At 38.5% G+C, this 26,638-nt stretch overlaps 1 protein-coding gene and 1 long non-coding RNA gene across 4 annotated transcripts; one reads left to right on the top strand and one right to left on the bottom strand.

The window, feature by feature from the left end:
- Positions 1-689: 689 nt before the first annotated feature.
- hmg20a (high mobility group 20A) lies at positions 690-9,237 on the top strand. Of its 3 annotated transcripts, none has more exons than XM_004069463.4 (9): positions 690-792; positions 2,920-3,007; positions 3,404-3,613; positions 5,175-5,307; positions 5,643-5,680; positions 6,959-7,034; positions 7,122-7,337; positions 8,513-8,645; positions 8,740-9,237. In XM_004069463.4, the coding sequence occupies exons 2-9, from the start codon at positions 2,942-2,944 to the stop codon at positions 8,741-8,743; spliced, it is 876 nt and encodes a 291-aa protein (XP_004069511.1). In that variant the 5' UTR covers positions 690-792; positions 2,920-2,941; the 3' UTR covers positions 8,744-9,237. The 3 variants fall into 3 exon arrangements, with proteins under 3 accessions (XP_004069511.1, XP_023811397.1, XP_011474142.1); XM_023955629.1 differs by having other exon boundaries at positions 757-781; positions 2,929-3,007; XM_011475840.3 differs by lacking the exon at positions 690-792 and adding an exon at positions 1,015-1,143.
- A 5,783-nt stretch (positions 9,238-15,020) lies between these two features.
- Positions 15,021-17,645, bottom strand: LOC110015197. Its single transcript, XR_002290329.1, has 3 exons — positions 17,385-17,645; positions 15,300-15,442; positions 15,021-15,221 (listed from the first exon to the last, which is right to left on the bottom strand). It is a non-coding gene; the product is annotated as an uncharacterized LOC110015197 (long non-coding RNA).
- Positions 17,646-26,638: the final 8,993 nt, after the last annotated feature.

The raw sequence follows: 26,638 nt of genomic DNA, 5'->3' as shown, positions 1-26,638 counted from the left end.
ATTCTTACAATAAGGACACACAAACATTGTACGCCTGTGTAGATTGTAAATAGCTTTTATTTGTTCCAGCTAGGCTACTTTTGCTTGATTTGCCATGATACAAATTTATTTTCCATGTAAATATCAACATTTTACCTCGATTTGTTTCCTTATTTTTAATTCAATTAATTTCTATTTAATTTTTAACCAAGTTCAGGAGAGACTTGTGTTGAAAGTAAGAACTGTTACTATCTTCCATAATGTCTGTAAAATCTGTTAAAACCAAGGCATAACACTGAACCAAGAAAAGGCCTATGTCATTATGACGAATGGAGAAAACGTGTTTTACATTGAGCACATCAGTGTTCAGCTGGTTCTTATAAATGTCTATTCATATGATGATTTGTGTGTGTCATTTGAAAACACAAACCCCATTTTGAGAGGACATAACATTGTTTTGATTGTAAAGTTTTATTTTGCAGGAGAATTGAGGGTTTTAGCCCATTGTGTGTGTGGATTACTGTTATTATTTATTTTTTTTTAAATTGGGGGGGAGTTGTGTGTAGGGTTCTGAGAATATGAGGCGTGCTTTCAGAAAATGTTTGTAAACAGAAAACAGAAAAAAAAAATGTTTGTAAACAATTGAGAAAAACTGTGATGTGAGGATTTATTAAAAAAGCGTTGAGGTGCTTGAGCGAAGGAATCAAGGGTGTATTTCACGGATCCACCGCTAGGGGAATGTCGAGAGTCAAACGTGTCGTGTAGATTCGACACGAAGAAGACGGTGAGAAACCAGGAGCTAAGAAATAGAAGGTACAGAACGTTTTTCATTTTCCAATAATATGCATCAATAACACAGAAAGGTACATATAAAGACAGCATATTAAAGATTAACTGTTCAGCCGAGTTTAAAAAATTGCCAATACTCAGTTATACAGAAAGCTATAATACATCACACTGATCTGTCGATGATGATGCGGTGACGTGACATATTATTATTCTAACGTTTTTTCAAACATACATCTGCAAATATGACGCAGTAATTCTTATGTTAAATGCCATTCATTGATTTATTAATGATATTTCTAGCTGATAATACTAGAGGTTTTGCTATGCTGTATTGTTTGCATTGAATAATTCGGACGGGGGGTTGCACCATCCCTGGTTAGTTTCCACTTTTCAATTCTCTCTTCTTTTTTTGTTTTTGTTTCATATGTTAACATTTAGATTTGTAGACACATGAAGAAAATCCATCATGTAAGTGCTTTGTACATAGCTCGTTGCTATCGTAATGCTAGTGCTAGCTTAGGACTAAATAATGTAGCGGTTAGTTTGACAAATTTAATGTCCCGGTTCTTCACAATTAATGTTTTAATTTCAATAATCATAGACAGTATGGCTCGCAGTAGTTTTTGTTTATATTACATGGACGTTTATAGCCAATCTAAATGTTTGCCTGGTAAGTCAGACTGTCATCAGCTAGCTAGAGATCGTTAGCAATTTGGGTAGGTTATGCTAGCTACGTTTAGCTTTGGCAATTTTGCTGTTACAATACATTTTCCCATCAGTAGGGCGTAAATATGTATCTGACTTTTGTGAGTTTATTATTATTATGAGCTCCAGCTGGATTGATTGCTATTACATTTGCACCACAATGTTCTTATACGAGTCATTCTATTTATTTTTTTCAAATATAAGAGTTTTGCTACTTTTATATTTCGTAGAAACAGTGGGACAACCTATGTTCGCATGTATTTGCAGAGGCGTTTGTTAGACTGAAATATTGCATTGAGAAATCACAGAACTTTGGGGGTACTTGAAGTCATTTCCAGGTGGTATTTTTTAAATAAATAAAGTACCCAATTAAAGCAAAATATATATGTGGATCAACTATATAATATTTTACCCTTTTATCCTAATTTCAAAAACTTCTGTCTTCTCGATAATTTTAAATTTGTGGGATATATAAGAAAGTCTCCAGCACATCTGACAAAATAAATGTAGCTTTGTTTTTAGTTATTTGAGAGTGTTAGATGTAAACTGCAGAGCTATGTTTATCTTAATTAATTTAGTTAGTTTTTTTTTTTTTCAAGCTTTTAACTCTCAATCGATGTTATTGTTTTCATTGTATGTTTCTTTGTGGCTTTGTTGTTGCACAAACTGTCTTTAAAATGATCCTTATTTCTATTGGAAGTTTGACAGTTACCTATGTGTGATATTATAATAGATTACCAGCACAGTTTTACGTCTACATGGGTTTTTCTCTTTGAGTATGTTGCTTTTAAAGAGTGATTATAGTCTTTAAAGAGTTTTGCTGCCCCTCCATATGAATGAGATCATCAGGCCACACAATAGGTAATGTGCAGGAATGATTTAAACTAAGCTCATTCCCAGCAGAGGGCACCATAGCATTATTTTTCTTGGTAACAGAACGTATGATGATGGGAATGCCTATTTCTTTGTACAAAGTTCTGAAGTTTGAGCTTTTTTTTTGGGTTGATAAATTGCAAAAATTGTAAGCAGTGGACTCACTTTATTCAGCAACATCTGTAACAGGTACTCTGTGTTTGTTTTAGAGAAACATTGACAAAAAAGAATAAAGGTTTTGAGAGTCTTTGGGAACTGAACCATGACCTGGACACAGAGAGATTGTTTTTCTGTGTTGAAGTTTGTACATAAGTCAAATGCATTTATGTGTTGTTGATTTTGTTTTTTCCTATGTTTTAAATTCTTTCTGAATGATTCATTTTATCAGTATAATATGACTTGTAAATCCAGAGAGGGTGAAAAGATTCAGGGAGCTTCAGCGATAACTGTTGAGCAGACCGGCTCAAACAGAATCTTTCTTTTCTGTTGTCTGCAGCCTGTTAATGTTATTTACTTGGGTGATACATGACACATGTTAGGTCTTATTTTGACTTGATTTCTTCTCCTTTGCAGATTTTCCTCAGGAATCCCAGAAATGGAAGAACAGACGGGCTCTCCTGCAGCCAACACTGACACCAGCACCCAGAGGAACGGAGATGAGGTACGTGAGGCAGTTCACCAAAAAGATGAGACAAAAAAGGGCTTTTTATGTATTTTAGTACAAAAAGATTAGAGTTACATCCATCATTACACTCACCTATATTAGCAATTTAGTTTGAACTGGTCAAAGTGTAGGGAGGGATGTTTGTACAGGTCCATGAAACGGGTTCACAGAATTTTAGTTCAAAGACCGGAAACCTAAATTCTCTAATTATTTTAATTTGTAGGATTGCTTATGTGTTTGGGTTTGCAGATATTTTTTGTTCCCTATAAGATCAAGTTTCGGTTCTTTGCAGCTTCCATTTAAACCAGGTTTCTCTAATGTTTTTTTGAGCATCAGTCTCATCCCAGAAGGCCGTGCCACAGTAAAGACCATTCTAATTGTTTTTCTTTGCAGAAACCCCGGCGAGGCAGCTGGACCAAAGGAAGGAAAAGAAAGAAGCCGATGAAGGACAGCAATGCTCCCAAAGCCCCTTTGACGGGCTACGTTCGCTTCATGAACGACAGACGGGAGCAGCTACGGGCAGAGCGTCCAGACGTCCCATTTCCAGAAATTACCAGGATGCTGGGCAACGAGTGGAGCAAGCTCCCCCCCGAGGAAAAGCAGGTCAGTGAAGAGCATTTTGAGCAAGTTCAAGAGGTGAGGAAGATTGGATCTCTGAACCTTATTGGTTAAGGCACAGTCATTCCATTTTTTTTCTTATTCTAAAATATATTTTGATGTCGAAATACTTGCTGACTGTTCCCTTTATATATTTTAAGTCACCAAAACAAAAGCACTATGAATTTGCCTGGGTAAAAGCAACTTGTATATGCTTAACATTGTGATCATTAAATAAACTGAATTTTAGAATTTTATTATAATAACAGACGTATTGATATGCAGGTAGAGTTTTTTCTAAATCCTATTTAAAAAAGAAAAAAAGAAAATGTGTTCCGGCACAATATTGGGATACGTATCAAATCGCCAGACTCTTGCCAATACACACCCCTGATAAGCACATTCTAAATGCCAATATCTTTCCTTTAGAATAGCTTTAGAAGCTCTGAAAGTGCCACTTTAAGCATTCCCAGTGGTCTTTTATGATTATTTATTATTATTAATGATAATACTGTTTTTAGCCAAATTAAATTAAACCTTTGTCATTTTCCAGGACATAGTTTCTGCACAGCGGTAGTAGATTACCGTATTTTCCGGACTATAAGTCACTGCGGAGTATAAGTTGCACCAGCCCAAAAATGCATTATAAAGTAGTAAAAAACACAGATAAGTCGCACTGGACTATAAGTCCCATTTTGACAGGAAATCTATTTGACAAAATCTGAGACCAAGAACTAATAACTTGCACAACCTTATATGACACAATCATAGCAGCCTGTTTATCTCATAATTTCACAGTAATTCTTTCTCATACTTATTTATTTATTCCTTTCATGAAGCATCATTGGCCAACTAATACTCTGTTTTCATCCTGTATTTGTAGAAACAGTTGTCATTTTTATTTATTGCATTTCTGAATCTATGAAATCATTGGAAAATAGAATATTATGTTGTTAGCCTTCAAGATCTTACTTTAAAAAAAGGTTTTCTGATTCTCTGAGTCACTTAACATACTCTTAACACTTAACATACCTCATACATCAAATTGACCCAGGAACATCATCTCTGTTCCTCACAAATGAACATAACAGGTGGGTTAACAATGTATTTATTTCAATGTATTTCTAATATAAGTCGCTGCGGAGTATAAGTCGCACCCCTTCCCAAACTATGAAAAAAAGGGCGACTTATAGTCCGGAAAATACGGTATTAGAAATTCACCTCTGAGTTGTGGGCGGGACTGTTGGTAAGGAGCAACTCCGCCCACCTTCCCTTCCCTGTGCTGAGAGCTCTCTGTTTACATGTCTTCCTGGTAGTTTTTTGTCTGCTCCTGACTTGAATAATCAAATACCCAGAAATGGAATTTCAGGCTTAATCTTCTTTATATATATGGTCTCCATCATCAGAGAAATGCCACAAGAACAAGTAAAAAAAAAACCTTTTTCATCTGATTGGGTCTTGGAATACTGATTTTTTTTCTTTTTTTTTTTTTCTTTTCACAAATTTGATAGTAATTTGTAACAAATTGTCCCACAATTCCTTCCTCTTTCTCGTTCCGTCCTGTCAGAGATACTTGGACGAGGCAGAGCGAGATAAGGAGCGCTACATGCGTGAACTGGAGAAGTACCAGAAGACGGAGGCCTACAAACACTTTACCAGAAAAGTCCAAGAGAAGCAGAAAGGCAAGAGACACAGGGGAGGTGAGAACTGGTTCAGTTAACAGTGGGGGGGAGGCGCTGATGTCAACCCCTGAAAATAGCTAATCTGTCAGATAACCTACTTTCCCCCTTTGGGCTTCCTGTTACAGCAAAGAAACTTCCTCTCTGAGATGTTTATTAGAGCAGTCGTCGTTGGTGGTCAGATTCTGTCCACACAGGATGACTCACATTAGGTTCTTCCAGTTCTGCAGACCCCCATTAAAGTTAAACCACTTCATAATTCATTATTTATGGGTGAAAATGGATGAATGCATGTCAGGGAAAATGTCTGTCTGCTAGTTTCACTACATTCTTCTTTTCCTTCCTTCCTTCCACAGATACCGGACACCAAACAACCAGTGAGTCCCTTCATGAGGTCAGTGACGCATCTCATTCACTAAGTTCAAAGTCTTGAAACAGTTCTGTCACTAAATTCCTTCTTTCTGCCTGTTGACATAATTCCCATCACTGGAAGGAATCAGATATTTGCTAATTGACTATAGAAATAGGAGGATGAGAAAATCCTGCTTTTTATAGGATATTTCAGAGTTTAGTACGTATGTAATGATGTTTTTTTTCATACTCTACTGCTGTGTTCTGTCATCCCCTCTGAGTAGCAATCATGAATGAGGATGGATGGATGGATGGATGTGGTTCATCTTTCCGCATATCATAGACAATATATAGTTAGTTATGTAAGGGTTAATGTCCGACGAAATGTCCATTCGGGAATAAATAAATTGAAATACAATAGCAGGCAGCTGCTTGCATGTAACAAAACTCCCACATCAAATACATTCATTACATCCAATCAGACACAAATCTCCCTGTATTTACCAACTAGAATCCCTGCAGTTGCTGCTTCCATGACCTGGAAGCCGTCCTCCCTTCATGTCTCGGTGGACAGCAGCAGCACAGGGAGGCTCTGTGGAAGGACAGACTAGAGCGATCAGGTCCTGAATGGAATCCTCTGAACTGGTTTTCATGTGGATTCTCCGTCTCCCGTGTCCCCCCCACCACCACCTTAGTTTGTACACAGAACACTGATCGTGTTCCTCTGAGTTCAGCTTTAGTTTGAAAGAATACATTTGTGAAACAGGAAATCCACCCGGTGTGCTTTTATTTTGGTGGTATTTGTCTCCCTCCTGGCTCTGCTGTGTTTGCCCTCCTCCTGCACATTAACTTCTCGTTGTTTACTCACAATAGCCGGCTTATGCTTTCAGCTTTAGCTTAAGCCAGTCAAATGCTCGGCTTTTCCTAAGTGTTTAATTCATTTGACTGGCTTCTGCGTGTAATTGAGAGCTTTGCTTACGCCGCTCCTTCAGCGTGCTCTGAAGGTTCCTTTAGACCTTCAGCTTCACGAGATTCTGCAGGAATTAGATTTTTGTCAAGAAATGAAGATGGATGGTTCATCCCTATGATCCAGGGAAACCTGCATTCCGCTGTCTTTTGGCATTTTGAAACACATTTCTCCTACCTCTGGAACAGCAGTAATCAGATTACTTCTACCTCCGCATTTCATGGACCGCACAACTTTATTTCTCTGGTGGCCAGAAATGAAATCCATTATGAACCCACAGAGATGAATGACTGCACGCTGCAAGCCGTCTTCATTTCCTGCTCCTCTTCATCCTTCCTCATCCTCTCTTAACAGAAAGATGTGGAGGGGAAGGACAGGACTGTGTTTGACATTCCCATCTTCACAGAGGAGTTCCTCAACCACAGCAAAGGTGAAGAACTCGCCGTCACAACATCTAAGAAAACCCTGCTGGGTTTCAACTCTAAAGTTCTTTTTTTTTTTTTTCCTTTCTCATCAGCAAGAGAAGCAGAGATGAGACAGTTACGCAAGACCAACATGGAGTACGAGGAGCGCAACGCCGCCCTGCAGAAGCACGTCGAGAGCATGCGGGGGGCGGTGGAGCGGCTGGAGGGCGACGTGATGCAAGAGAGGGGCCGCAATGGGCTCCTGCGCCAACACCTGGAGACCCTGCGCCAGGCGCTCACCTCCAGCTTCTCCTCTGTGCCTCTGCCAGGTCAGAGCAGCCCAGGCCAGCTTCAGTCCTTTCAGAAGTACATTCATTCAGAGGCAGCAGACTATTTCTCTTTCATTTCCCCCCCAAAACAATGGTATTATTTTTCAGCATGATCTGTGTTTCTGTCAGACTGTCTGTTTCCTGTACAGTGTTCTAAAAATAACCCATGATAGGTGAAATCCATGATTGTAGATGTTTGAAAGCTGTCAAACCCCTTAACTACACACTTTTCTCAGACAAACATGAGCGTTTTCAAACCTTCATAGAGAAATAAGTTCAGTGTTATAGAATGATTTCTGTGGTTTTAGTGAACTGAATGCATTCTGTACTGGAGGAGATGGATCAACAATGTCAACTGCCAATCCGGACGCACAACACAGTGCATTGTTAAAAATAAAAAAAGCCATGCAAAGTTCCATTGAAAAAACTCTGCGAAACAGCGAGACGTGAACTGCGACATAGTGGGAGTCCACTGTGTTACACAGGGTGAAGCCCCTCCACGACTTATTTCAATTCTTTGCTTTATCCTTTACTATCATCTATACTATTTTTACTAACTGACGACATTGCGGATTGAAACTCTGACTGTTGCATCTCCTGTAGAAACACGCACACATGCAGACTCGAGCTGACCGGTCAGCTGCGTTCACACCAAACGCGATTCACGCGACTGATTTGTGTCGGCCGTCTCTGTTTCCCCTCCCCTGTTTAAAAATGTGTTTGTGAGCTTGACGCTCTGGCCGCGTGTGGGAGGTTGAAAGATCTCTTTATTTTGAAGGGCTCTACAAAAACAAACGTAACAAAATTAATTGAAGTTCAGGAGAACTATCGGATCGATTCACTATATTGGATGTGTTTTCTACCTGATGTCACTGAAACCGTCGCTCGCCCAAAGTTGAGTCCCCGATTGATTGACACGAGACCCTTTGATCACATCTGTACCATGATGAAGGCGGATAAATATAAGACAGGATTGGTGGGGTAGTAAATGGAACTGGAGTGAGTTCTGGTTCTGTATCAAGCCTGCGTGGAACCTCTCTCCCTCTCAGCATTTGAATCTGTGTAACCAAAACCCATTCATTTTGACATGTTGACATCACAGAATGGTTTGTGTGCACGTCTCCATGGTGGTTGGATGACCCTACCTTCTCACCGCTTCTCATACTTGTTCACAGGCAGTGGAGAGACGCCCACTCTTGAAACGGTTGACTCTTACATGAAGAAGCTCCACACCATCATCGTCAGTAACCCTCAGGAGCACGAGAACCTCATCAACACTGTGAGGGATGTGGTCAACCGTTTGGACAGGTATCTCTCAGCATTTGAACGTTCTCTGGATGGATTCCCAGTTTCCAGAGTTCTAAACTTGTTGGGTTTTTTTTGCTCTTGTTGTTCCGATCAGATAATTGGACCAAGCTCTGCTGAGGCTCATTCCAGATCACCTGTTCACACTGAACCGTTGGATCTTCTCCACTTCACATCCCAGTTTTCCTGAGAATTCGTTCTTCTGCTTTCATTATCTTGGCTAAACGTGGTTTCTACTATTTATTTATTGTTTTTTTAGACATTTTAAACATTTCTCACAATTGATTCCTGAATTTCACAGAGGTTTCCAGTCATTCATCTCGTTTCATGTGACGCATATTCTACATCACTTCCTGTCAGTTATCTAGTTAGTGGGTTTGTACTTTACTATATCAAAGAAACTATTGTTACATGTCTCCTGTATCTTTGCTATGTTGAAAAAACGATGTGCCATCTCTTTTTTTATTTGTGTGATACATTTTTGTCTTTTCAATAAATGTTTTGATGATATGCATTTTAAGTTTGTTAGGAATTTTGGGTACATGTTTGCACTGAAATGAAAATAAAACTAAAAAGAAACCCTGTTGTGAGAAATGAATGGAAATGCTTGTTTTTAAAGTTCTGAGTTTTAAGCAAATGAATAAATGAAGCTCATTTATATACCTCTTGTGGGGTCCACATGACCCCACCCTTACATTGGCGTGTTATCCATACCATGATAAAGGTGTAGAGGATTTCATGGAAGATCACAAATTATTGAAGGAAAAAGGTTCAACGCACTGTCTTGTGGGGTCCAGATGGCCCCATCCCAACGTTAACGTTGGGATGGGGTCATCTGGACCCCACAAGATAGCACAAGGGATAGCAAAGTAATTTGAGCCGGGTCAGTTCACCATGTGGCCTTCAGGGGTTTCTTACTCTAAAAGGGTAACTTCTAATTACTCTGAGGTGTTTTTTTTTTTTTTTACCTTTTTTGAGCCAAAGTAGACTTTGTCTTAAGTAAAAATGGCATTTACTCCATCAACTGAAAATAAGAAAACATGAGACTCTGTAGTCTGCATTACCATTGGTGAATTATTCCCAAAAATTCTTTAACACGAATTTGATTAAATAAAACGCAAAGAAAAATGTATTTCTATGATCTTGTACCTTCCCATGTTAAATCTGGGTCTGTAATGATGAAGACAGAACTGATCTCCTGGCAAAGGTAAGCGTTTTTTAGACCAATTTGGTGAAATTGACCTATTTCCCCACCACACCTGACCGTCTCCCACAGCACGCAGGTGCAGCGGTAGACTGGCCGAAACCTCTGCTCTAATGGACATGGATACACCAGAAATGGACACACACTGGTTCCAACATTCCTCTTTTCTTTTTATGGCTGTTAAATAATCAGAAGAAGTGTAATGGAGTTACATCTCAAGAACCCTGATTTATTAACCCTAACAGGCAGAGGTCAAATCTTTGTCAACAATGGCCAAGACGGAGACCTAAACCAAAAACAGTAGAACTGCACAACTGAAAATGGAGCAATGAAAACTAAAGGGTCACATCTGGTATGTGTCTGTTGTTCAGTAGAGTGATCTAATTTGTAGAAAGTATTTTCGTTTGTGGTTTCACATCGAGTTCTTTCGGGTACCTTTGCTGACTTTGGCTGAGTTCTGTCTTTTAGTCTGTTTCTACAATTTGAAACAGAAACTTAGATCATGTTTGATATTTCCCCCACATCTTTGCCTCTTTCTGACTATATTGACCTAATGGAGATCAGATGGGGGATTTATTTTAAAAGGGTTTGGGGTCTTATCCTGTAATATTTGAAATGTGATTTTTTTTTTTAAGTTACTTCAATTACGTTAGCTTGACGGCCATCCTCTAGAGATGGACTGCAAGCCGTTTTAAAAAGCACATCGCAAAGTGCTGTTTTCCTCCTACAGTTTAGCAAATAAACTTGTGCTGTTGTCTAGGACATAGTTTCTGCAGAGCAGCAGGAGTTCATAAGTAATTGCCTGTGGAGCATCCCCACCCCCCCTTCCCTTCACTCAGAACTGAGAGCTGTCTGTTTCACAATGACTTGAATAAAAAAAATACTCAGAAATGCAATTTGAGCGCCATCATTAGAAAACAGCAAAAGCCCAATTTTCATGGGAGTGGGTCGATGTAGTTTCTAAAGTCTGGTGTACGTCTCCCTGCATTGTGTTTGTAGAACTGAAGGATCTTATTTCCTTGATGATCTAGATTTAGCTTTAACTGGGCCTAATTTATTCATCTAAAGAAGCTCCTCTGTCAAAATAAAGAGTTCTTATTCATGATTTTAAACTATTATTTTTAGAATGAGATCTGATTCATCATTTTCCGCACTTGAAGCCTTATTTCCTTTCTCCGATTTTTCCAGCATGTCGCACACATTCCAGCAGATGTTCTCCACCCAGTAAAGTAGCCGTTAATTCCATGGAGCAGTGCTGCACAGTCAATGATCCGCTGAGAGAATCCAGGCTTTCCTTCACAGGATCGGTCTGGGAGGAGGGGAAATATTCCAGCCTGGAAGAAGACCACCTTACATTTAATATACAGTAGAATAGACAGTGGGAAGTTAATCAAACAGATATGAAGTCATTTTTTTTTATCTTTTATTTTCCAAACGTTGGACAAGTAAACTGGTTTTGAAATTCTAATCGAATTTTTTAAACAGATTAAAAATTGCTTTTCTTTTTGTTCTCAGGGAATTCTTTAATCTACTAAATGGTTTCTGGCTGCAGGGAGGGATGACATGCTGACAGGAAGAGCATTATGCAAGCTCAAACCATTCATTTGTTGCACTTGAACCTCATTATTATCTCGATCAACAGCAGCGCTCTGTATGTATTTGCTTGTTATCACACGTTTGAAGCAAGCTGACAAGTTTACATGCGCAGTAAATCTGAGCTGTGGTTATAGCTGCAGTTAAAGGTCAACTGCGCCGCCGCTTTCCTTCCAGTGGGCAATTGTGAAGGAGGGATGGAGGGAATGAGCGCAATGTTCTGAACTCACTGGGATGTGGTGACATTTCCCCCCCTTTATCCAGTTAGGATGATTTATGTCACCAAATTAGCTGAAACTGAAGCTGAACTATTGACAAAATCACAGACCATTTGAGGATCCATGACTGTCGGCTGTAAAACCAGCTAGGGGCTTAAAAGCAAACAGTCAAAGGCAATCCATCCATTGACAATAATAGTTTCATCATTCCCATTTACCTAAACATTTCTATAAAAAACAAAGAAAAAATATTTTGGGGGGGTGACTGCAGCCCAGTGAGATCATCTCCAAATCTATTGGTTGCAGTTCAAACAAACAAGGTGGATATTTGTATAAACCCTGTTTGTATTTGAGGCTAAACTTTAATTACTTTGATTATGTTTGTATACCTTTTTTTTTTTATTGGATCGGACAGAAAAGTTGTAGAGAGAAGAAGAGAGTGGAATGGTAGAGGTAGGGGGATATGGGTAAAAAAGAAAGAGGCTGAAAGAAAATGAAAAAAGGGGGTTAAGGAGGTTGGAGGATGTTTAAAGAGGCAGGGGGAGGTAGAATCATAATGCAACAAGTTACTAGAGGTTTATCGTCATTACTGTTTGCTGTTTGGCTAAAGGGCGGGGCTTGTCCACACACACTGAAATGTTACAAACATACCTGTTGGCTCCAAAAATCTTCAAATAGAAACATGTCAACATGAACATAATATAAGTACAGACCACACATACATTAGATATTCATACAAACTCATGTGAAGCATTTCAGTCTGTCTCGCAAACTATTTGTGCAGAAGTGAGCTGACACCTGTGTGTCTATGAGTGTTTATGCTCTGCTGAGGTGGATGATGGAATGTAAGTAAAGAAGGGAGCATGCCCGGTCACACCAAGACCCCAACCGAAGCAGCAGCCGCAGGCGGGGCCCCCTCGATGGCTGCACGGGATAGCAGACAGAGGAAATCTGCTCGCCGGGTAATCACGTTCGCCACCCACAGGGACATGGACACCCCCCGGGCATGTGTGATGTGATCCCCGGCTCATGGTCTCCCTGCGTGGAGAGAGGGCCGCCAGGCCCAGGAAGCCAGTGCCCAAGGGACCCGGCCACCATTGCTGAGGGGCCGGTTCTCCCCACCGAGGAAAAAAAACAAAAAAGAAAATCTGCAATGCTCACTCTTTGTGTACTTGTACTACATCTAAAATTACATCACCCACAACTGTAAGTATCTCCTAAACCACCATCAGAGGCTACATTTACCTAAACATTCAACTTCTCAAATTGACCTCATAATTACTGAATTAGACTCCCAACATTTAGACTCGGTAAAATCTTCTACTTAAGTTTTCTAGCTCTTATAGGAAATACTGCTTGAGGCCAGAAGATAGTTGTACTGTGTCTTCAGTCTTCTAAGTGATTTTTGTGTACAGGAAAAATCAACTGGAGCCTATCTTACCCATTGTTGGGTGAAAGAGAGGCACATCCTAGACACGTCGTCAGTCCATCATAAAGCCACACAACAACACACACTCACATCCAATACTTGAAATTCAGAACCAAAAAAGGAATCAAAGTGTGGCGATGTCATAAATGGATTAATCAAGTGTAAAACTTTTAAAAAATCAAGTTTACTTTGTTGAAAAAGGATAAAAGGAAACAGATCAATACTGAATTTAACAAAATAGGCCTTAACATTTATTTGGTATTTATCATTTTATCAATAGAAAACTGTGAAAACAAAATTTCTATACGAGCAAATAGTTGTATAAGTCAGATGGTTCGTTCTTTAGAAAAGAAGATTTTATATCATTTTTAAATTGGGGGTTTATCCTGTGGGTCGCATGTCGATGAACTCTCTGAAGAGACTCCACTTTTTTAGAAGTGCCTATCCTCTAACTTGCAGATCCACCTTTCACATGTGGACTGCTGTGCTCTGCTCATTTATATAACAAGCTTAACTGCAGCCGTCATTCCTTTAATGGTGAACCAAAATCCCCCAAATAGAGAGGAAAATGGAGAGTGACAGCTTATCTCCAACCATTCTGACCCTTTTCCTGGGTTATGTAACTCAAGGTGTCCATTCTGCCCTTGTCAGCCGTGCTTTCAGACGAGACAGCACGGCTACAGTCCTGTTTTATTCATGCCACGAAAACCCTCACAGTTCTCTGAAAAAAGAGGAACACATTCTCTGCCGCCCCAGCAGGCCGTGCCCCTGCTGCTGGCTGGGATCCCGTCCACGGCGCTCAGGGTTGACACGAGGACAGCAGAACCATGCGGCTCCAGCAGAGCGCCACAGATCCTGGAACAGAGGAAGGAGCCGGTGACTCAGAGGAGAGAGGATGAGTCAGGGATCCTGTGCTGAATTGGCACTCGGTGGAATCCTGAATAGCTTCTTTTAGAAAGAGTGGAGCTACCTTTTGTCAGACTGTCAGACTTAATCTAAGCAGCTTTGGCTTCATCACTTGCACATTTGTTTGTAAAATAAAAAAATAGTTTTGACAGACTTTTAGATGGGTTAGAATATTTATCATGCTCTTAAGATTTATTTTTTTAGAACGGAAAAGTTTGATCATTTATCAAAAACATGAGCTGATGCACCCTCAAAGCTTCTTTTAGCTCCATAATAGGGAAAGTTTGCATCATTTCTTCTTCTTTTTCAGTCTCTCTATCCCCTCCACTGCTGCTCCATTTGCCCCCTGACTTGTGCCTCTCTGCTTCTGCCCTGCTGGTGTCAAACATCTGACAGTGAAGCACATCCACAGTTCCTCATCCTTCCCCCTTCTTTCTGTCGCTGGCCTTAAAGCCTGGGAAATGAGGCGAAACAATGTTTGGAATGTGCACAAAAACGCAAGTCATTCCCACACGCTGTGGCGCTTCCCAGAAAGGGCTGAGGGAAAAATTCCCTCAGCCCTTTCATAAATCAATTTCAGTTTCACGCAAACCATAGAATAGTTTTCACTCCAGACGTGATTTCAGGCACCTCCAAAAGAACAGAGTCACTGAAAAAAGGATAGAATTTTTTTCTGCTGACTAATTTTTTTTGAGGCATTGGAACTTCAACCATCAACCTTTGGAGAAGACGGCCGTTTTCCCGAAAAGCTGCAGTTGAAGAAGAATAGGACGCTGTGGCTTGGTAGTGATTCAGTTTCTAACATCATAAGAATATGAATCAAAGAGAAACCACATTGTGTCACCTTTGGTGGTAAAAAGTTACACCCACCATAACCATAACTTTAACTTGGTGAGACATTGCATTAATCAGACTAAAATGATGCAAGTTACTTGGTGGTCAAGAAGGAATTGTGAAACTCTATGTCATGATATTCGAGACTTTGAAACAGACCCAGATGCTGGAACCCGGAAGGATAACAGGAGAGATTTATGGTAAGTATTTTGATTTATTTTTCTTGCAGGTGATTTTCCATCTTGGTTCCAGATTGCAGGTGAGTAACAGGAAGACGTGGCGTGACTGGAGGACTTCTGTGAAGGCTGTGAGGGCATGAACAGCTGACGAGGCGAGCGTGGAATGATCAGACCGTTCCGGAGGGAATCCCAGTTAGCACTCATGGTGATAACTTCCTGGAAGCGAGGCGAAAAGGCACAATTACTAAAACGAGAAATTTTCTTAAGAATAAACATGAGTGACCTGACGAGCACCATGGAGGAGCAACGAACTGGCGACGAATACTGGCTGTGGATCTCCTTAAGAAGGCAGCAGGCTGATGAGGTGAGTGGCAACAGCTGGGAATCCTCCGGAGCAGGGCAGAGAGGGGTGGGACTGACAGAGGCACCATGACATTCTAAAAGAGAAATGGACAGGTTGCATGTCTGTAACAGAGCCTAAATCACACACCCATGCACACTCACACTCACACTTAGGCATGTTTTTGGATGGTGGGAGGAAGCCGGAGTTCCCAGAGAGAACCCACGCATGCATGGAGAGAACACGCAAATTCCACACAGAAAGGTCCCCATTGGTGTTCAGGTTCAGGTCCCCCAGCCAGGACTTGAATAGGGGCCTTCTTACTGTGAGGCAAGAGCACTAACCACTGCACCACCATGCAACCCAAATGTATTATTATTATTATTATTATCATTATTAATATTATTATTACCATCATCATTATTAATATTATTATAGAAATTCGACCAATTTGATACAATTACTTCTAAATGAACTTGTCTGGTTCCAACACGGCGATGTCCGTACTACTCAAAAATGGCGACTGAATTGACTTCATTTTATTCCAGTCAGAAGTAAATCATTTTGGGTGATGTCACACTCACTCAGTCCAGTTCTCTTTTACAGTCAAAGGTATGATTAATGCCAAGTCATGCTAAATGCACCTGGCAAATGGCGGGAAAAACAATAAAACTTTGGTAGGATATAAAGGAAATAATTTATCCTGTGTTTGTCATATTCTTTAATGAGTGCGCTAAGTGTAAGTGTTATTGTTAAAACATTACTGTGCAAAAGTTGATAATTAAAAAGTCCACCTGAAAAGCTGAATGGCTCTCTTTTTACAGATATTTGATCAAAGTAATGAAATCAGTAAAAGACTTTTCATTTGACAAACCTTTCTGTGTAATTTAAGGTTTTGCCAAAACTCCTAGCAGTTTTCACAGCAAATTTTTGGCAGAATCTTTCAGGATGACAGCTCTTTCAATCTAGAGGTCAGAAGATATGGGAGAACCACACCAGGTGTCCTAGCATGCAAAAAAAAGAGACTTCCAGCTAAACCAAACTTTGCTCTGTTCCTGATCTAAACAGACCTGCAGCGTTTATATGCTTCAGTGAACTTTTCTTGCATGCGTATGCTGTTTTCTCTGCATGTTTACGTACTGGAATTATTGCTTGAATTTATAATGTTCTGTTTTTATGAATGGCAATGCTTCTTCCAGCCTTAAAACTGAGATTCTTCCTGTTATGTGGATGAGAAGAGAAGGAACAGAGTCTGGGATTTTGGTAAGAAAGAGGCAAATTTGTGCATTTTCACTTTGAATTTAAAAAATGGCAAGAAATCTATGACAAAAAACAGGATATATAATGCCTCCTATTACCTGAATGTGAAAAATGGTGCTTCTTTTCTATAAATATAATAAATATCATAATAGGATAACAGATGAAAACTTAAAATGAATTCAAAGAAAATGATTCCTTTTACATATTTTTATTCAGATTGAACTGTTTTATTTTTATATTTTTCTGTTTTCATTATAGTTCAGTCTATCAGCAAAGGCCTCCGTGTCTGCACTCTGGGTTTTTCAGTGATCATCATGGGAATCTTCTCACTGTGGCTTTGTTCTGCGCGTTTGTTTACACCCTGCTGATCGCAATCATCGTTGCCAAACACAATCAAATCAGATTGAATGTGCACTCTGAAGTGCGGCCTTACAATGAGTGAGTTTTAGGCTTTTATGGTAAAGATCAATGCAATGCTTTAACATCACAACTCATTTCAAGATTTAAGAACATTTAATCTACACTTTAGAAGTTATGGTTTGACAACAGATTTTATTGAGCTACTATTTTTTTCCACTCTTTTTTTCTGCAGCTAGATTTTTCAAATTTGAGGAATACCATACCAGGTCTGGGCTAAAGGTGCATTACTCTACTGGCGTGTTTTATAGCATAAGATTAAGAGGAATTCTGGGACTATAGGATGTGATAATCCCAAAAATACTGTTAATCCATGAAAGAAAATGTTTTAGAAGAGATAAATATGTGAATGATTAGCTTACCTCATAAGACACAGCCTTTGCAGGGTTTGTCTTTTGCAAGTAAACACTCAGGGAGAAAGGTTTACTTATTTGATAAAATCTCACATCAACCAATCGGGGTCAAAGACAGCTAGAAGTCAAACGCAAAGAGGAAACTGTTTGGAGAGCTCCACGCCATCAGGGGAGGTGGGAAACAGTTCACGGGGGAGAGGACATGTCAATCAATCAATCAATTTATTATTTGTATAGCACTTATAAAAGCCAAGGCAACCAAAGTGCTTAACATAAAATCAACTAAAATCACAAACAATACGATGCAATAAAGAAACAATAGGAATAAAACAATAAAATCAATTGAACAATAAAAGCAATAAAACAATAAAACAAAAGAATAAGATTAATAAAATGAACAATGAACAAGCTGGCCCACTAGATATGCTCACTGGAGTTAAAAGCCTGAGTAAAAAGATGTGTTTTTAAAAGAGTCTTAAAATTACTGACAGTTCTGGCAGACCTCACAGAAAAAGGGAGAGCATTCCAGAGTTTAGGACCTGCAACTGAAAAGGCTCTGTCTCCCCGAGTCACAAGCCGAGTCCTGGGAACCGCTAAAAGCATTTGATCTTCAGACCTAAGGACTCGACAAGGACGATAAACATGATAAACGATAAACATGTCAGTCAAAATCATGTGATACACAGTAAAGTTCCAACTTGCACGGTTCCACGGTTTTCCAGGCAGTGACTTACTCACTTTGCAGGGAAAGATCAAAGAGGAGACAAGAGCTTCCGGTGGTACTAGCAATGGTGTAGAAGGGAAGATGCTGAGGCTGCCAGAATACGGCTGAAGGAAAAACTGTAGCCTCAAAAATGCAAACAGACTGCAGAACATATGGACGGAATCAGACAGGGCTCCAGGAGGGGCAGGCGGGAAAGCTGTAAGCTAAAATGACACAGACACCCTGACATGAGTGCACAGAGAAGACGACAAAAGACAGGCTTTGGGTGTTGAACCCTTCATGTCTAACATCATTTCCAATTATCTCAAAAACTACTCTTCAATGTTTTTTTCCATTCAAGGTGATGCTAAATTACACAGAGTCCTGGATTCAATGGGAATTGGCGACATACCAAGTGAAAGGGTTAAATCCTTTATTCTTTACAGTGACAAGTGATTTTTTTTATCAAAACCAATTGTATACAGGCTAATAGAGTTCAGCACTAAAATACTAAAAGTTACAATGACTGTTAAATAAGTCATTCAGAAACCGTGTTCAGTCACAGTTAAATCATCATTTAAAGTGTAAATGTGTAACAAAAGTGACACACTTAAACAATACACATGGTCTTTGTTGATTTGCAGGGATATGGCATATAAAAGAGATGGAATCATTGGTGCTTTTGACCCAAAAATGCATTGGAGACCTGTTTTAACCCAAATGAATGGAAACAGATGTAATCATCCTGTCTTCAGATGGAAGACACTTGTGCCTCCACCCAAAGCTTTGAGGATGACCTTTGGGTTCTGTTCTTCTCAATTCAACACAAATAAACTAAAAGCATTTGATTTAATGTCTGCCTTACAAGAACATGTCAGGATTTTTGGAAATGCTCAGCTTGAGAAAAGAGGAGATTATGCTTCCTATTATGGCTGCTTAGAATGAGAGATTGAATTCAAACTCAGATTGAAACTTAAATTCTGCACAGACCAGCATTCTGTTTTATCATCACGTTTGCAGATTCGGCTCATGTTGCGTCTTGTTCGTGTGCCCTGGCTTGTGGACTTATAAAACTAGTTGCCAGTTAGCAATTGCCAAAAAAACTGTTTCTATGTGGAAATCAGTTGGTTAGCTTCTATTTTCCAAATGTCAGAGGAGAAAAATCTGTTTATGTCTGGGTCGCTCAAGCAGAATATTTACAAAAAAGACGTCAGAAGCTTCTGGCTGCCTGACTGTTGCAGGATAAGAAGCTCAGAGATGATCCTTTCCACTTCTGTTCTGGGCCTCCTCAACCAGACATTTCTCCTTTTCCTTGCAAACAAATAGATAAATATTTCTGCCAAGTTTTAACATATAGAAGAGTAAAACACCGGGGTTGTCCACAAATCGATACATTAAAGATTAAACTAACTTTGTGGCGATACCATCCAATTCTTTGAACTAAATGGATACAGTCTAGATATTTAGTATTCCTTTAGCATTTAAAACTACAGATAAATATCTTGTATAAAGGTATAAATACCTTTTAATAGAGAAACTCTTTGTTTTTTGAACTGGCACTTTTGATTATAAGCAACAAAAACAAAATGTTTATAACATAACAGCTTCAAACATTAAAACCTGCATTTTGGTCTTTTAGAGACTGTTTTGTTTCTAAAAAAAAAAAAAAGCTTCTTAAATTCAGGTATTATTAGCAGCGCTGTGAAAAAAAAGGTTATCATATATATGTTTAGTGAACACACCTCCCACATCCATACATACAGTACAGACCAAAAGTTTGGACACACCTTCTCATTCAAAGCGTTTTCGTTATTTTCATGACTATGAACATTGTGGATTCACACTGAAGGCATCAAAACTATGAATTAACACACTTGGAATTATATACATAACAAAAAAGTGTGAAACAACTAAAAATGTGTCATGTTGTAGATTATTCAAAGTAGCCACCTTTTGGTTTGATTTTCCCAGATCCCAGAGATGCTTAGCACTTGTTGGCCCTTTTGCCTTCGCTCTGCGGTCCAGCTCACCCCAAACCATCTTGATTGGGTTCAGGTCCAGTGACTGTGGAGGCCAGGTCATCTGGCGCAGCACCCCATCGCTCTCCTCCTTGGTCAAATAGCCCTTATACAGCCTGGAGGTGTGTTTGGGGTCATTGTCATGTTGAAAAATAAATAATCGTCCAACTAGACACAAACTGGATGGAATAGCATGCCGCTGCAAGATGCTGTGGTAGCCATGCTGGTTCAGTATGCCTTCAATTTGGAATAAATCCTCAACAGTGTCACCAGCAAAGCACCCCCACACCATCACACCTCTTCCTCCATGCTTCACGGTGGGAACCAGGCATGTAGAGTCCATCCGTTCACCTTTTCTGCAAAAACACAGTGGTTGGAACCAAAAATCTTAAACTTGGACTCATCAGGCCAAAGCACAGATTTCCACTGGTCGAATATTCATTCCTTGTGTTATTTAGCCCAAACAAGTCTCTTCTGCTTGTTGCCTTTCTTTAGCAGTGGTTTCCTAGCAGATATTCTACCATGAATTCACACAGTCTCCTTTTAACAGTTGTTGTAGAGATGTGTCTGCTGCTAGAACTCTGTTTGCCATTGACCTGCTCTCTAATCTGAGCTGCTGCTAACCTGCCATTTCTGAGGCTGGTGACTCGGATGAACTTATCCTCCGCAGCAGAGGTGACTCTTGGTCTTTCTTTCCTGGGGCGGTCCGCATGTGAGCCAGTTTCTTTGTAGAGCTTGATAGTTTTTGTGACTGCACTTGGGGACACTTTCAAAGTTTTCCCAATTTTCCGGACTGACTGACCTTCACTTCTTAAAGTAATGATGGCCTCTTGTTTTTCTATACTTAGTTGCTGTTTTCTTGCCATAATACAAATTCTAACAGTCTATTCAGTAGGACTATCAGCTGTGTATCCACCAGACTTCTGCACAACACAACTGATGGTCCCAACCCCATTCATAAGGCAAGAAATCACACTTATTAAACCTGACAGGACACACCTGTGAAGTGAAAAACATTCCAGCTGACTACCTCTTGAAGCTCATCAAGAAAATGCCAAGAGTGTGCAAAGCAGTAATCAAATCAAAAGGTGGCTATCCATATACGTAACAAAAAAGTGTGAAACAACTGCAAATATGTCATATTGTAGGTTCTTTATAGTAGCCACCTTTTAAATCGGGTCCTGAATCCTGAGCTGCCAGGATGAGCGCTTCAGTGCTGTCCTGTAGGCCAGCCCTTTCTAGCCATTGGTAGGACTTCTTGATATCAGCCACTTCAGTTATGGTCCGGTGGTACATCCCATGCAGGGGTTTGTCCTCCTATGAGGATCTGTCCTCCAGCACTGTATCCTCTGCTCTCCATTGCCTGAGACATTCACTGAGCACACTGTCAGTTGGGGCCTTGAGCTTGATGTAATCATGCATCTTGGATGTTTCATCCTGGATAGTGGCTTCCACGCTCACTAGTCCTCGGCCTCCTTCCTTGCGGCTAGCATACAGTCTCAGGGTGCTGGATTTGGGGTGAAACCCTCCATTCATGGTGAGGAGCTTTCGTTTTTTAACATCAGTGGTCTGTATCTCCTCCTTTGGCCATCTTATTATCCCTGCAGGGTATCTGATTTTTACAGATAGTAAGTACAAAGGAGTTCAATAGTTCTAAGGTTTTCCTTGTTTCTAAAGCTCATATTTTTTACTTAGTAAATATTTTTTGAAGATAAGAACATGTTGTTTAAACTTAATCTAATAATAAACACTTCTCGCAATAGAGTTCATAATTCAGTCATCTGACGTGTGTGGATTTTGAAAGATTGCTAAAAAACTAAAGGCCTCTTCATTTAGTGTCATGTCAGGAGTGGTTAAATACAAGTTTATTTAACTATTATAAGATCATCCCATTACTAAACAAACTTAAATATGGAAACAAAATGTAACCAACAAACCCATCATTGATGCACAATAAGAAACTAATCAGGTTCATGCAAAAACTTCTGATGAAACATTTTAACACAAAAACACGTTTAATAAACAGAACAACTCAAATTCATGATCTCAACTCCAGAACCGTGACAGAGCCCCCCCCCCCCCCCCCCCCCCCCCCCCCCCGGCTCTCATTCTCTCACCCCCCCCGTTTACGTAAATGAGTCGTTCAAAAGATTAAATTGGTTCGGGAATGTCACATAACTAGTTTTTTAATTTACCACTGTGTGACTTTTATTAAAAAAAACAAAAGAACCATCATAATAAGAGTTTTAAGTTCCAAAAGCATCTCCCGAATTCCTCTTTTGCATTTTTTCTTTTCTCTTTTATTTAGTATACTTTTTCAAACAAAAAACTCATATTTAATGTATTTAAAAGTAAAACATTTTCAGACTTAAAAAATGTACACATGACCTTTACATTAAAATATATTCATTGTGCCAAATATTTCCCACCTTAGTCAGTTTCAAATGCTATCATGAAGACTGGCCAGCAGATGTCGCCACACTCAATTTAAAATGATTTACTCAATTTTAGACATTGTTGAAATACCTATGAAATTGGGGAGCTAATTTTGTCAAAAAAATGTCAAGTTCAAGTTACATTTGATAAAATGTGTTATTTGTGTGTGGCTAAAACTTTTATTTTCTGAGAATGTAAATGACATGTAAACAGAAGTTTAGGTTACATTAACACTTCAGATTGGTGAATGAAAAAAAAAATTTAAATGCTAATAAATTGTTCCCTTAATTGAAAAAATTATGGCCACAAATTAGTATCTGTGCATACACATTAACATTTGATGGTCACACTTTATTATTTGCATTTTATTAGCATTTAGTGTGCACAAATTAGTATTTTTTGGCCACAATTAGTATTTTGTGTGCACAAATTAGTATTTTTATGATCTCAAATGAGCATTTTATTAGCATTTTGTACGGACAAATTTGTTCTGTGTGGGCGCAAATTCGTATTTTATGCACAAATAAATTACTATTTTGTGCACACAAATCAGTACACTAATTATTTGGCCACCAAATGCTAATATGTGCACAAAATATGAATTAATGACAAGTCATTTTAAATTGGAGGGAAGAATCTTTGTGTCTGATGTCATGTCCATGGCTCTATACACTCTAAAGCAGGCATGTCCAAAGTGTGGGCCGTGGGCTAAATGCCGTCCACATTCAGATTTCTACTGAGCCCTCAGGCTCCCGGCATAAAATCAATAAGATGCAAACCTCACTTTCTAAGAACTGTGGATACGATTTTTGTTTTCATTGTGGTTGCTTAAATCATTTTTAAAGCTGGAGTAAACCTGGCAACACTTCTGTGACACTTTCTAGCTCATTTCTACACACAAAAAGCCCTTTCAGACATTTCTGAGAAGAAAATGAAAACAAAATGAACAGATTTGTTTCTCTCATCAAAACCACTGTGTTTCTAAGATTTTTGAATTGAAATGAATGAATTCCAAAAACCTTATTCAGGAATGTAATATGATTTAAATAGCGCAACTATTTCTGTTATTTCCTGTTCACATGACTTACGTTCAGAAGTCTACATTAATAATAAAATAAATAAATAATATGAACCCATATTTAATTTTGATGCAGCATTTTTTTTTCCTGGACAGACTTTTTCTTTGTTTTATGTCTTCAAATATGAAATTCACAGTAATTTGGGCAAACATCTATTTCGACATAGTTCTGTTCTGTATTGAAGAATAGCCAAAGAAGCTCTTTAAACGTCTTTGGCTATTAACCCCCCCCCCTTCGGCCCCCTGCACCCCTCTTTTTTTTTCTTTTTTTTTTTTTTTTTTAATTGTTTTTTTATTGAACTTTTCAAAGACAAAATACAAACTCAAGCCAGCAGCAGATCTCAGATGAACACACCACAAAATACACACTCACTGGGGGGGGGGTATATCATACTCTCAGATGTCATCATCATACAGTGTTGAAACACTTACACAAATAAATTAAGAGACAGAAAATAGAAATAAATAAAAGAAAAAAGAGGATCCAAATGATAGCACAGGACAGAAACTATAATAACAGCCACAAGGAAATTTGTTTACATATTTTTTTTGATTGGCATCTAAAATGAGCGCGATGGTGCCTTCAGGAAACTCTGAAATGAAAGTGTCATTTTCAACAGTTGCTCTTCACCGTGTTTAATCGATAGCCTTGAACGCATCGCTCAAGTAACGTCAGAGAAATGCTTAAGCCGCACCGGAACCGGTCTTTCCCACCGGTTTTTTTTTTTTTTTTTTTTTTTTTTTTTTTTTTTATATAACTTTATTGAAGATATACAAGATACAAATTCAAGTCAATTTTAAGTACACAGACAAAACAAAGAGTAACAAAATGTGCCAGGGGAGCATAAAGAACAAAAGAGAAAGAAAAAAAAAAAAAGAAAAAAAAAAAATTATAAACAAGAGAAGAAAAAGCAGCAAGTTGCTATTCTGTACATTTAAAAAATTCCAGGGTGTCAAACGTTCTTATAGCTTTGGGGTTGGAAGAATATTTTATTGCTTTGATATATTGGTTTAACTCAATCATGAAAAGTTTGAATAAGGGCTTTTTTTCAGAAAATTTGCATTTATGTATGTGGAATTTGGCTAGTATTATCAAAAGATTAATTAAATAGTATTCCCTTCTTAGTGAATTATTAACACAATAAAAACCAAATAATACATCCTTGTATATCAAATCAAATTTTTCATAAACTTTACATCGAACGAAGGAGGTGAAGTCTTTCCAAAAAATTACTGTTGGGGGGCATTTCCAGAAAAGATGTATAATTGTTTCAGTGTCTAATTTACAGAAGGAGCAGTTTTTATCAATGTCTGTGTGTAATGAGGATTTGGCTGGGTAGCATCTGTGAAGAAGTTTAAAACAAACATCCCGGGGTTTATTTGAAATAAAATATTTAGAGGACAAAGTCCAAACTTTCTTCCATTCAATATCTGGGGCAAATTTTCTCCAATAGTGGGTCACATATGGTACAACTGCAATATCTTTCTGAAACAGTGATCTTATTTTTTTATTTCTTGTAGATGTTCTTGTAAAGCAGGTCTTACCAATATTTGTTTCAAATAAAGAGACTGAATGTGAGGGTAAAGGGTGAACAAGACCTTTAAATAACATTATAACACCTTTAGGAATAGCATCCATGACTATTGCAAACTCTTTGGGGGTAACTGGAATATTATAAGTGGTCAAAAATTGATTATATGACATTAAACACCCTCCTGAGTTAAAAAGTTGATTTACATAGAGTATATTATTTTGAAACCAGTAAGGGAAGAATAAAGATTTATTTTTGTACAAAATATTAGTATTATTCCAGATATAAAATCTGTGAGGAGAAAATGAATGTTTATAGATTAGAGACCAGGCCAGAAGCATTTGTTTGTGAAAATCTGCTAATTTAATGGGCAACTTTTGAATGTTATAGTTAGATTGGAGAAGAAAAGGGAGTCCACCGAGTTTAGAAAATAAATAGTTTGGAATAAAATTCCATAAGGAATCTGGGTTGCTAAGAAATTTCTTAATCCAATTGATTTTAAAGGTGTAGTTTAAGGTGGTGAAATCTAAAACATTAAGTCCTCCTGCGTCTATTGTGTTCAAAAGCACTTTATCTTTAATGTAGTGAGTTTTATTTTTCCAAATAAATTTGTAAAGCATTTTATCAACAGTTTTACATGTGGATGCGTTAACATTTAGGGCAAGTGCTGGATATGTCAATCTGGAGATTCCTTCAGCTTTGGATAATAAAGTTCTTCCTCTTAAAGTGATGTCTCTCTGAAGCCAGCGGTTAAATCTCTTTTTGGTCTTTTCAATTATGGGATTAAAATTTAGGTTGCATCTATCCTCTGTGTTTTTAGAAATCATAATTCCAAGATAAGTAATTTGTGATTTTACAGGTATACCATGTAAAACTGAGTGATCGCATTCTGAAATAGGTAAAAGTTCACATTTATTTATATTAAGTTTAAGGCCAGAAGCTTCTGAGAATTTATGAATAAGGTTGATAACAACGGGAATTTGATCTGAATTTTTCAGAAAAAGAGTGGTATCGTCAGCAACTTGACTTATAAGAATGTGTTTATCAGCGACTGAAATGCCATGGATGTTATTTTCCTGGATGAAAGCTGCCAGCAGTTGTGCTGCTAGCAGAAATAAATAAGGGCTCACTGGACAGCCTTGGCGTACCCCCCTACCCACCTGAAATCTTGGAGACGTACCATATTTAAGTTTTATTGTACTGTTAGAATTATTGTAGAGAGTTTTAATAGCTTTTATAAAAAATGGTCCAAACCCAAATTTTTCTAGAGATCGATAAATGAATTCATGTTCTAGGCAATCAAAGGCTTTATAAAAGTCCAAAAACAGAATAAAACTATTCTCATTTATTAGTTCGGAATAATCCAATAAATCCAAAACTAATCTGATGTTATTTGTAATGTGTCTATTAGACATGAATCCTGATTGGGATTCGTCTATAATAGATGTTAAGGTTTGTTTAATTCGTTTGGCTAAAATTAGAGCTAATATTTTATA

This window comes from Oryzias latipes, chromosome 6 (genome assembly GCF_002234675.1).
Source record: "Oryzias latipes chromosome 6, ASM223467v1".
Lineage (NCBI taxonomy): Eukaryota > Metazoa > Chordata > Actinopteri > Beloniformes > Adrianichthyidae > Oryzias > Oryzias latipes.
This window is presented reverse-complemented; position numbering and strand designations above follow the sequence as displayed.

Coding starts and splice junctions, on each gene's coding strand:
- hmg20a (XM_004069463.4), top strand. CDS start 2,942: ATGGAAGAACAGACGGGCTCTCCTGCAGCCAACACTGACACCAGCACC. Junction 3,008..3,403: donor CCCAGAGGAACGGAGATGAG/GTACGTGAGGCA, acceptor TTTTCTTTGCAG/AAACCCCGGCGAGGCAGCTG. Junction 3,614..5,174: donor TCCCCCCCGAGGAAAAGCAG/GTCAGTGAAGAG, acceptor CCGTCCTGTCAG/AGATACTTGGACGAGGCAGA.